Consider the following 12500-nt stretch of genomic DNA (forward strand, 5'->3'; position numbering starts at 1 on the left):
CATCATCCAGCTCCAGGATGTAGCCCTCGATGGGGTTAGCAGGGGGCGCTACCACCCTCCATGCCAGGGTGGCGCTGTTGTTCCCGGTGCAACATTTGTCCAGCTGCAGCAGAGGCGCTCCCGGCACAGACGGTCCCGATTCCACTGGAGGGGGAGATAAAGGAGAAGAGAATGGGAGGCTGATGGAGGGGGCCGTGGGGGGGGGGGGCAAGCAGAGGACTGGGAGAAGGGAACTGGAGCTTTAATGTTTAATTAAAATAGCCTGAAGGTGACTGAACTCTGGGACTGTGTATATATACACACACACATGTGTGTGCATATATAGGGGGCGGAGCTTTAGTGCACCGTTTGACCCAGCTACTGGAGCACTGATACCATCTGCATTCATTTATATTTTAGGTGAACTGATCACATCCAATCAGGATTCTTAGCTTAGCATCTAAAGTCCAATAAGAAGTAGGACAGAACTGCATATTCACAGGAAACAACTGCACAAACTTCAAATAAGGCTAAAAATAAGCACCAAACATGTGAGTGAAGATCTCAGAAGGTGGTGAAATCTGCATATTCAAAAGACTACCTTCATATCAAAAGGAACAAAGGAAAGGCAGCAGGATCCACGCTTGAAATTCCTAATTGATTCATTCATACGGCATTTGTTCATCCATCCCAACCAGATCAGCAATAATACAGGTAGGAGGCAACGAGCTCGGGGACAGACAGATGCATGCAGTCGCTTCACTTCCGTCTTCTACAGACGGGGGTTCATCACAGGGAGCTGGAAACATGGAACATGCAGAGGGAAGAGAGCAGACAGATGCTGTGGGACAGAAACAGCAGTGAGGTCTCCAGTCAGGGCGGTGCTGAAGGCTCTGGGCCGGGGAACAGGGCGGGAGAGTGACGGTGCTGAAGGCTCTGGGCCGGGGAACAGGGCGGGAGTGACGGTGCTGAAGGCTCTGGGCCGGGGAACAGGGCGGGAGTGACGGTGCTGAAGGCTCTGGGCGAGGAACAGGGCGGGAGGGGAGTGACGTGCTGAAGGCTCTGGGCCGGGGAACGGGGCGGGAGTGGAGTGACGGTGCTGAAGGCTCTGGCCGGGGAACAGGGCGGGAGTGACGGTGCTGAAGGCTCTGGGCCGGGGAACAGGGCGGGAGGGGAGTGACGGTGCTGAAGGCTCTGGGCCGGGGAACAGGGCGGGAGTGATGGGTGTGACTGAAGGCTCTGGGCCGGGGAACGGGGCGGGAGTGACGGTGCTGAAGGCTCTGGGCCGGGGAACGGGGGGGGGCGGGAGTGACGTGCTGAAGGCTCTGGGCCGAGGAACAGGGCGGGAGTGACGGTGCTGAAGGCTCTGGGCCGGGGAAAGGCATGGGGGGAGTGGCAGGGGGGTGACGGTGCTGAAGGCTCTGGGCCGGGGAACAGGGCGGGAGTGACGGTGCTGAAGGCTCTGGGCCGGGGAACAGGGCGCGGGAGTGACGTCCTGAAGGCTCTGGGCCGGGGAACAGGGCGGGGAGTGGAGTGACGGTGCTGAAGGCTCTGGGCCGGGGAACAGGGCGGGAGTGACGTGCTGAAGGCTCTGGGCCGGGGAACAGGGCGGGAGTGACGGTGCTGAAGGCTCTGGGCCGGGGGAACAGGGCGGGAGGAGGCGGTGGGGAACAGGGCGGGGTGACGGTGCTGAAGGCTCTGGGCGAGGAACAGGGCGGGAGTGACGTGCTGAAGGCTCTGGCCGGGGAACAGGGCGGGGGAGGAGTGACGGTGCTGAAGGCTCTGGGCCGGGGAACAGGGCGGGAGTGACGGTGCTGAAGGCTCTGGGCCGGGGAACGGGAGGGAGTGGGCGGAGTGACGGTGCTGAAGGCTCTGGGCCGGGGAACGGGGCGGGAGTGACGTGCTGAAGGCTCTGGGCCGGGAACAGGGCGGGAGTGACGGTTGCTGAAGGCTCTGGGCCGGGGAAAAGGGCGGGAGTGGCGGTGCTGAAGGCTCTGGGCCGGGGAACGGGGCGGGAGTGTGACGGTGCTGAAGGCTCTGGGCCGGGGAACAGGGCGGGAGTAGGGGAGTGACGGTGCTGAAGGCTCTGGGCCGGGGAACAGGGCGGAGAGTGACGGTGCTGAAGGCTCTGGGCCGAGGAACAGGGCGGGAGTGACGGTGCTGAAGGCTCTGGGCCAAGGAACGGGGCGGGAGTGACAAGACGCAGGTCGGAGGAGGGAAAGGGTCCATGAAAGATACCTTCTGAGCTCTCCGTCCCCATCTCAGCCTCAGTTCTTTCTGATGCCTGCACCTGTTTCCTTAATGGGCTCTCGTGCACATCTGCAAATATGAGGTCAGTTTGCAAGTTTAATGTGAGCGGACGGGCGCACGAGATGGTGCATAAGGTAGAGACACGTAGGAGGTGGACAGGGATGGAAGACGGGCCAGAGTCCGTCCCACATGGCTCCAACCAGGTTGGATCAGTGAGCGGTCAGATCATCATTAGACGTTAATGGACGGTGAATAACTGATCCAGCGTGGACACGTTTGCCCTCTGATTAGGGAGTGTTCTATAATCTCCCCGCCATGTTTATGGTGTGTGGTGCTGCATTAAAGAAGCGTGTTTACCGGTGCCTCATGTTGAATCTCTTTAAATGCAGAAGGACTTTGGACAGTTTCCTGGTGTCTTGTGACAGGAGATCCAGCGGGGCAGATCTCTAGATGACCTCTTGTCTGCTCACCTTTGCTCTGGCAGAAGTCCAGCTGCAGGATGGTCTGCATCAGCGAGTCGGTGTTGAGAGTGAGGTCAAAGTCAGGGCCCACCTTCGGCTCCAGGGCCCCCTTCACCCACTGTTCCTGAGACGATGTTACCCGCTTGATCAGAGCGTCTGAAATCTGCACACACACACACACACACACACACACACACACACACACGCACACACACACACACACACAGGCAAGTCAAGCAAACATTCTTCAGGAAGTGATAAACAAATGCAGGAATGGAGAATTCTTCCATTTCCATGACTTTGTGTGCACTAACACCCTCGGCTCCTCGGCTCCTTGGCTCCTTGGCTCCTTGGCTCCTCGGCTCCTCAGCTCCTCGCCTCTGGGATCAGCTGCATTAGTTTGTGATCATCACACTGTCTGTGTGTATTAATGCAGCTCAAATATTTAAGAATAAAACTGGATCCCTGCTAGGAGCCAGAGTGCCTCAGGAGAAAGGACAGTGGGTCCATCCCATCACTCCAGACGCAGGAGCTGGGATTAAAGTGGATGTTTGCAATAAACGGTCAGGTAAATTATCAAATACTCCTGGATTTACATTTGGCACAATTTAACATTAGGAGCCTCTTGGATTATCTTTCAAGCAGGAAGTCACACAATCACACTATTCATGTGAAATGCAAGTGTGTGTGTGTGTGTGTGCGTGCGTGTGTGTGTGTGTGTGTGCGTGTGTGTGTGAGTGTGCGTGTGTGCGTGTGTAAAACCTGGTCACCGCCCCAGACACATAAGGAGGGGATCAGATACCTGCAGGAATCCGCTGGGATCGTTCTCTTTCAGGACTTCCAGGCAGAACTCCATCATGCCGGTGGTCTGACGCAGCTTCATGGTGCAGTGGGTGATCTGATCGCGCACCACCTGATCACAGAGCACACAGGTGATTATATATTTTATATATATATTAGAATCACAGGTGATTATATATTATATATATATATTAGAATCACAGGTGATTATATATTATATATATATATATATATATATATATAATATATATATATATATATTAGAATCACAGGTGATTATATATATATATATATATATTAGAATCACAGGTGATTATATATATATATATATATATATTAGAATCACAGGTGATTATATATTATATATATATATATATTAGAATCACAGGTGATTATATATTATATATATATTAGAATCACAGGTGATTATATATATATATATATTAGAATCACAGGTGATTATATATATATATATATTAGAATCACAGGTGATTATATATTATATATATATTAGAATCACAGGTGATGATCACACGAGGATCTGAAGGTTTAAGCAGTGCTGACAGAAAGAGTTTAGAAATCAGCTGTGAGGAGATGAAGGAAAGGACCGTTTTGATGGGTGTCGCAACAAGCTGAGCCTGACTGACAGGTCAGAACTGTATCACTCTTTCATGTCGTCTCAACTGTCGTATCACTCTTTCACATCTCAACTGTTGTATCACTCTTTCACATCTCAACTGCCGTATCACTCTTTCACGTCGTCTCAACTGTCGTATCACTCTTTCACGTCGTCTCAACTGTCGTATCACTCTTTCACGTCGTCTCAACTGTCGTATCACTCTTTCACATCGTCTCAACTGTCGTATCACTCTTTCATGTCATCTCAACTGCCGTATCACTCTTTCACATCTCAACTGTCGTATCACTCTTTCACGTCGTCTCAACTGTCGTATCACTCTTCACGTCGTCTCAACTGTCGTATCACTCTTTCACATCGTCTCAACTGTCGTATCACTCTTTCATGTCATCTCAACTGCCGTATCACTCTTTCACATCTCAACTGTCGTATCACTCTTTCACATCTCAACTGTTGTATCACTCTTTCATGTCATCTCAACTGTCGTATCACTCTTTCACATCTCAACTGCCGTATCACTCTTTCACATCTCAACTGTCGTATCACTCTTTCACATCTCAACTGCCGTATCACTCTTTCACATCTCAACTGTCGTATCACTCTTCACATCTCAACTGTCGTATCACTCTTCACATCTCAACTGTCGTATCACTCTTTCATGTCATCTCAACTGCCGTATCACTCTTTCACATCTCAACTGTCGTATCACTCTTTCACATCTCAACTGTTGTATCACTCTTTCACATCTCAACTGTCGTATCACTCTTTCATGTCATCTCAACTGCCGTATCACTCTTTCACATCTCAACTGTCGTATCACTCTTTCACATCACAACTGTCGTATGAAAGGAAAGAAGTGTGTGCTGACGGTGGGATGCAAATACTTGCTTAATTATGCCGTTAAGCAATGGCTGTCGGAATGATTTGGAAAAGTTAATGAGACAGTGTCGATAATTAGTCCCCTCATTACTCTGTGGCTAATGAGATCAGAATTAATTATCAACATGCAAACAGTTGTAGAAGCTGTGGAGTGCAGAGAGTGAGTCTCTTTTCTTGGCTGCTTCCATCAGAATGCAATAACTTGTGTTCCATTACTGCACAGATGGTGTGAAATGTTGAGCGTTAAGAAAGTCATCGTGGAGGATTTGGGATGAAGAAACATTCAATTGGCTAACCCATAGCCTAACCCTAACCCTTAGCCTAACCCTAACCCTTAGCCTAACCCTAACCCTTAGCCTAACCCTGACCCTTAGCCTAACCCTAACCCTTAGCCTAACCCTAACCCTTAGCCTAACCCTGACCCTTAGCCTAACCCTGACCCTGACCCATAGCCTAACCCTAACCCTTAGCCTAACCCTAACCCTTAGCCTAACCCTGACCCTTAGCCTAACCCTAACCCTTAGCCTAACCCTGACCCTTAGCCTAACCCTGACCCTTAGCCTAACCCTAACCCTTAGCCTAACCCTAACCCTAACCCTAACCCTGACCCTAACCCTGACCCTAACCCTAACCCTGACCCTGACCCTAACCCTGACCCTACCCTGACCCTAACCCTAACCCTGACCCTGACCCTAACCCTGACCCTAACCCTGACCCATAGCCTAACCCTGACCCTTAGCCTAACCCTGACCCATAGCCTAACACTGACCCATAGCCTAACCCTGACCCTTAGCCTAACCCTGACCCACCTTCCACTGATCCCACCTGTAGCGAAGCCCCCTGACAGGCAGTCATGAGATGATCTTATCACCTTAATTCTCCTGTGCAAACATCAAGTGTGAAGCATGAGAGCCGTTAGCTGCCTCCCACTCGCTCAGCGCAGCCGCCTGACGGCTCGTTCAATATGTTCCAGATTCATTTGAAATTAATTTAAAGCTGAGTCGACTGGAACATGCTAATGTATGCCCGGATTTGAAATAGAACACTCAGTTCTAGCATGATCCAAAGTCTAATCCCAGCGCGGTGCACTCCATCTCACCGCAGATTATTAGCATGTGCATCGCTAACTTGAATCTGTAACGATCAAATTTAAATTTAAAATGTAAAACAACACTTGCAGTCTGATTTTAAAGGCTCCTGAACTCAATAACTCAGGTTGGGTTTTAGTTAATCTGCACATCTGTCTGGATCGCTGAATAATCCATGGATTATCGTGACTTCCGGACCAGAAAAGCGTAGAAAAGAAAGAGAGATAATAAAAGAAAAGTGGCTCTCGTCTTTCTGCGCGTCTCACATACAAGATGTGCGCAGCTGGAAAAGAGAATAAAACATCATATTTTCTCTGGCACATTAAAACGCTCCTTTATGCTAATCTGTGGTTTGTTTGGAGCGTTTGTGCTGATGTGGCCCAACCATCTCCGTCCCTCGTCCTCAGGCTGCTGATCGGGACAGCAGCTGTCCCCGTGGCGCCTGTCCAAACGCTCCGTCCTCCTCCGTCCCCAGACGGTCAGACGGGCACGTTGAGGGCGGGCACGCGTCCATGTGATCCCGGGTTACTCAGGAAACCCCAGGCGGCGGATTTCCACAGCCCAAATGAAACATTATGATCCACATCCGAGACTTTTGGAGGTATTAAAAGTTGATTCTTTTTAAATCAGCTTATCTTTCTAGTTTCATTTGATTTTGAATGGATGTCCGTCTGCGGCGCTGACACACATTTCATGAATCCTGATGAGGTTTGAGTGCCTGTTTAGTCAGTTCATGCAGCCTAATTGTTGACCCTGGATCAGCGTAAAATATTAGAGAGCCTGGGAGAACCAGTAATGTTCTAAAGCAGAAATCAAAGGAAAGATGAGCCCACTTTACCTTCAGTTTGTACTCCTTCTCTTTGGTGACTTTGGTGAGCAGTTTAGCCTTCTGTCGAGTCAGCGCCTCGATCAAAGAGTCGCACTGCGCCACGAGACACGCCTCGAACTCCACGCCGCCCTCCTGTCACGCCGCCACAATTATTCACACAAACACAGCAAATGTGTGTAACAGACGGGAACCCTGCTGAGCAGTGTGTGTGTAGCAGTGTGTGTGTGATCGGGCATCTTATTCAACGTTGTTGCTACTTTCAGCATCAGTGTGTTTGTTTCATGAGCAGAACGGAGCGGCTTCACATTTGTTAACATGCAGATTTGATTTCTATTCTTGTTCCAAACACCAGAATGAGGTCCAGCGGCTAAATTTACTCCTGATTAGCATGTTTGCGTAACTCTCTGCTAGCATTCTCCCTCTCAACACCCCCTGATCCAGGCTCCGCTCCTACGGGAGCCCGTTAGCTCAGGAAACAGAGTTTAGAGGCAGCTAACGCACTTAAAACATCCAAAATGACTCTGTGCTGCCGGGAGGGAACGCCCACGATGGCTGCACATGTAGAGAACTGGCCTCAATGAAAGCCTTGGAACTGTGTTTAATGAGAAACCTGATGCTCTGATGTGCACGTGGCAGCTACGGGTTAGCGTCTTCAGGACTCTTTGATCTCCACGGAGATGATGAAGCCGTTAGCGCCTCGTATCAAGCTTCCTCTCAAGAGTCGCACACTTCAGATTTATAGGAAGGTTAGATGCTGATCAGCCTTCATCCATCTGTCTCTGCTAAGTGCGTGTGTGTGCGTGTGTGGTGCGTGCGTGTGTGTGCATGTGTGCGTGCGTGTGTGTGTGCGTGCGTGTGCGTGTGTGCATGTGTGTGTGCGTGCGTGTGCGTGCGTGCGTGCATGCGTGGAGGGGCAGCAGGCGGGGCGGCTGCTCTACCAGCAGCACGAGCCAATAAGAACAAACGTAATGACAATAATTACAGTCAACAATCAGAGGATGTCCTAAATGTCCAACATCAGCAGACCGCATCAATAAATTATTGATTATTAATTATTAGCTCTATTAATTATTAGCTTTATTAATTATTAGCTCTATTAATTATTAGCTTTATTAATTATTAGCACTTTAATACAGCTGTGTCATAATTTAATATTTACAATAGGACTCTATCGGCATCCAACCCTCCATCTCTCCCTCCTCCATCCACACCTGCAATAGACCCCACACACACACACACACGCACCACACCACACACACACACACACACACACACACACACACACACACGGCTAGTCTGCTAGCATCATAGTGCTGCAAAAAACTGTTTTGGATTTGAAAACTTAATTGAATAGTATTGAAACACTCTGATTTCTGTAATAACTAAAATTTGCTCTTCAGTTACTACAATGTTATAAACATGATCAGGTCCAAACACAGAGAACAGAGGAGCACGTTGATGCCTTCACAGGTACGAATATGTGCTGCTGGCATGGTGAGGAACGTGCACTCACCTGTTGAACGTGCACTCACCTGTTGAACGTGCACTCACCTGTTGAACGTGCACTCACCTGTATCTGCTGCAGCAGGTTCTTCAGATGCACCAGGAACTCTTTGGCATCTTTGGCCTTGTCCGAGATGCCGTTCAGGGCCTGGGAGAGCTGACACTGCAGAGACACGGGCGTTCCTACATCACTATACATATTAATGTATGGATGGCACGGGGGGGGGCGGGGCTGAGATGTGAGTTACGCAATGGTAGCCTGACAGATTAGTCTCCCTGGATGCTCCGATTATGTCTGATCCCGACCCGGAGCGTGACAGAGCCTCTGCTGTGTCTTAATAATGGGGATTAACTCTGGAATCAAGATTAGATGCTGCTTCATTCTTTAGACAAGCAGGAAAACAACAACGTCCACGTCCACGTCCACGTCCACCTCCGCCTCCGCGTCCACCTCCACCTCCACGTCCACCTCCACCTCCGCATCCACCTCCGCCTCCGCCTCCGCGTCCACCTCACCTCCGCCTCCACCTCCGCGTCCACCTCCACGTCCACCTCCACCTCCCATCCACCTCCGCCTCCCCCTTCACTCCACCTCCACCTCGCCTTGCGTCCACCTCCACCTCCACCTCCACCTCCACCTCCACCATTACGTCCACCATTATCAACATGGAACCAACAGAATAACACAATAAACCTTTGGTGTTATTGTTAGAAATATCAGGGTAATATAGAGTATTATCAGCCTATATATCAGGGTAATATAGAGTATTATCAGCCTATATATCAGGGTAATACAGGGTATTATCAGCCTATATATCAGGGTAATATAGGGTATTATCAGCCTATATATCAGGGTAATAAGGGTATTATCAGCCTATATCAGGGTAATATAGGGTATTATCAGCCTATATATCAGGGTAATATAGAGTATTATCAGCCTATATATCAGGGTAATATAGGGTATTATCAGCCTATATATCAGGGCAATATAGGGTATTATCAGCCTATATATCAGGGTAATGTAGGGTATTATTAGCCTATATATCAGGGTAATATAGGGTATTATCAGCCTATATATCAGGGTAATATAGGGTATTATCAGCCTATATATCAGGGTAATATAGGGTATTATCAGCCTATATATCAGGGTAATACAGGGTATTATCAGCCTATATATCAGGGTAATACAGGGTATTATCAGCCTATATATCAGGGTTAATACAGGGTATTATCAGCCTATATATCAGGGTAATACAGGGTATTATCAGCCTATATATAAGGGTAATATAGGGTATTATCAGCCTATATATAAGGGTAATATAGGGTATTATTAGCCTATATATCAGGGTAATATAGGGTATTATTAGCCTATATATCAGGGTAATACAGGGTATTATCAGGAGGAGACACGTGTCTGTGACATTTCTTCAACTCTAAATGTCCAAAAATAAGCGTTTGTGGCTCTGTTGCAATTTTAAAGACGTCAATAAGAAGATCACATGACCTATTTTATATATTTGTTCTTACTGTATAGAAAGTCACGGACAGGCTGATGGAAACAATGAAGACCACGTTCTGTCAAAGTACATCGGTTAAGAATTGTGTGTGTGTGTGTGTGTGTATGTGTGTGTGTGTGTGTGTGTGTGTGTGTGTGTGTGTGTGTGTGTGTGTGTGTGCTAGTAAGATAAAGAGAGACAGTCAGTGGAAAATAAGAGAAGACAGGACAAAGGAAACCCACATGCCAAGCGGTGATGGATCTGCTTCACTATCACCACGCCCAGATTCCCCACCTCCTAATCACACACACACACACACACACACACACACACACACACAACACACACACACACACACACACACGCACACAGCAGAGGTCAGACTCGTGACAGAATGATCACATTAGGGGCTCTGAAAGATCACCTGAAACAACTTCCTTTTTCTCTGAATGATGCTGAAGATCGTTCAGGATCAATAACAATCCATTTAATCCATTTAGGATTTAATCATTTGTTTTAAATGACATTAGTCACATTAGTGTCTGTCATTGATTATTACACATTTTATTATCTCTCACACACACACGCGCACACACGCACACACTGCTGGTTCTTCTACATATAGAAAAGTAAATCTCCCACTGCACATATGTATAATCCTCTCTGGACATCCTCACACACACACACACACACACACACACACACACACACACACACACACACACAGTGATTTTATCTCTGTGCACATGGAGGAGGGACGTGTGGAGGTCACGGTTCATGAATCAAGCCAACCCTGCAGAGCTTCTCATTGCTGCTCACCAAGAGCCCATCTGGCCCAGCAAGCTGTCTGGTCAGTGTGTGTCTGTTGGCGAGTGTGTTGTGCGTCTGTGTGCGCATGCCAAGATGCTAACAAGGGGAAGACAAACGTGCTCTGAGGAGCCTCCTGTATTTGTCTGGTTCTTTGTTCCTTCAGCTGCAGCTCTGGCCACCAGGTCAGAGTTGGGAGCACCATTCACGCCTCTCTTCTAATTGTTGACCTGCTTCTTTCATTGATTTGATCAGCCTCAATTTATTGTATTAAATCCATTGGTGATCAAATATTAATACTGGGTCCATGTGTTGAGCTGTGACACAGCATCCTTGCTAGACATCATATCAGGAACCAACAAGTCTGAAGATCAGGACCCAGGATGCACAAACAGACTCCTCTCTGAGGAACTCCTCTCTGTCCAGGCTGGAAGAGCATAGAGTGGATTTGCCCCTATTTTCCCTTTAAAAGCAGATATTCCTGTTACACTCAGCTGGATTTTTGAGTTGTTTTAGCCTTGATATATAAAAACCCCAACGATCCCTGGATTTAACCTGCTCTGCTGCCATGTCAGCAAGCTCCTAATAATCACAAGAGCCAACACAGTGGGGCCAGTTACCAACCTCTGCCATCCTTCAGATCTAAAGTATTTAAAAAGATCTTTGCCCTTAGCACCAGAGGAATAATCCCATCTCTATACAAGCGAGACTGGGCTCCATTTCTACCATCTGCAAAGTAAAAGTAGGTTATTTGGGGGGAAATGTGAGCTCTCAGGTGATCTGTTGCACTGAAAATGGAAAGTGGAAAAATCATTTAAAGTCTTGCTAAATGTCAAGTGCTTCACAACAGGCCTGGACGCACCCACGAGTCTGCGTCTAAATTTGGCTCCAGCTACGAGGCGTCAGCCCACTGTGGAGCCCAGTACGGCTGCAGACCCGTGGCCAGAGAGAGAGATAAGGGGGCGAACACACACCCTAAATGGAAACAGAACAGGGAAACAATGACAGATCTTTGGATCCCACAACAAAAGCTCAAGACCACCTGCAGAGCAGAGATGAGCAGAAAGAATTTCCTCACTTGTTTCTTTTGCCCTTGACCTTTCCATCCTCTGTTAATGTTCCAAAATGCATTGTCATCTCTCTTCAGTGGCATCAAGCTGCTCCAGAGCCCCTCTCAGGAACAAGAGCTGCTGTCTTATTAGCATATTAGAGCAGTAATGGAGGAGCGTTGATAGATAATGCAGAAAAGAGGGAATAGGTCTGGCTATTAACCTTCCAAAAGAGCCTCCCAAATGTGCTCTAGTGGAGCAGACAGTGCTCAACATCGATATCGGATCGTCGGGATTGTTCACTGTTCAGAGCAACAGCACTGAGCTGTGATGAAGCCTAATTTTATACTTAAAAGTCTCAAGGTGATCAGGAGCTCTGGAGAAGCACGATGGCCACACTCAATGATAAAGGCTGTGATGTCAGAGGTTTGGAAAGGGCCATAAATCCATGGGTCAGTGGAGTGGGGGTGTTAAACTACCCAGACAGCAGCGGGGCGCTGTGACAGGCTGCTAATGCTAAAGTGTTGCCATAAAACCTTCTGCAGCGTAGAAGCTAGCGCCACACTTGGATCATCTCCACGAGTGCTGGACAGGGCTGTGGTGGCTCTGACCCTGTCAAGTGGGACGACAGGGTTAAACCCTCCCGTTCTGATACGCCCCGGAGCTAAAAACCTCCATATTTATTCTTTTCACTCATGTTTTCAAATGGGATCATTTTCTT

At 48.3% G+C, this 12500-nt stretch overlaps 1 protein-coding gene across 1 annotated transcript in view; it reads right to left on the bottom strand.

The window, feature by feature from the left end:
* The window catches only part of LOC130516285 (E3 ubiquitin-protein ligase TRIM9), a 31245-nt gene that overhangs the window by 5628 nt on the left and 13117 nt on the right, over positions 1 to 12500 (bottom strand). Inside the window, 6 exon segments of the mRNA XM_057017253.1 lie at positions 1 to 144; positions 2218 to 2298; positions 2700 to 2853; positions 3493 to 3603; positions 6934 to 7056; positions 8495 to 8590. The exon segment at positions 1 to 144 is cut by the window's left edge and continues 20 nt beyond it. Coding sequence (XP_056873233.1) covers positions 1 to 144; positions 2218 to 2298; positions 2700 to 2853; positions 3493 to 3603; positions 6934 to 7056; positions 8495 to 8590 — 709 coding nt within the window.

This window comes from Takifugu flavidus, chromosome 19 (assembly GCF_003711565.1).
Source record: "Takifugu flavidus isolate HTHZ2018 chromosome 19, ASM371156v2, whole genome shotgun sequence".
NCBI lineage: Eukaryota > Metazoa > Chordata > Actinopteri > Tetraodontiformes > Tetraodontidae > Takifugu > Takifugu flavidus.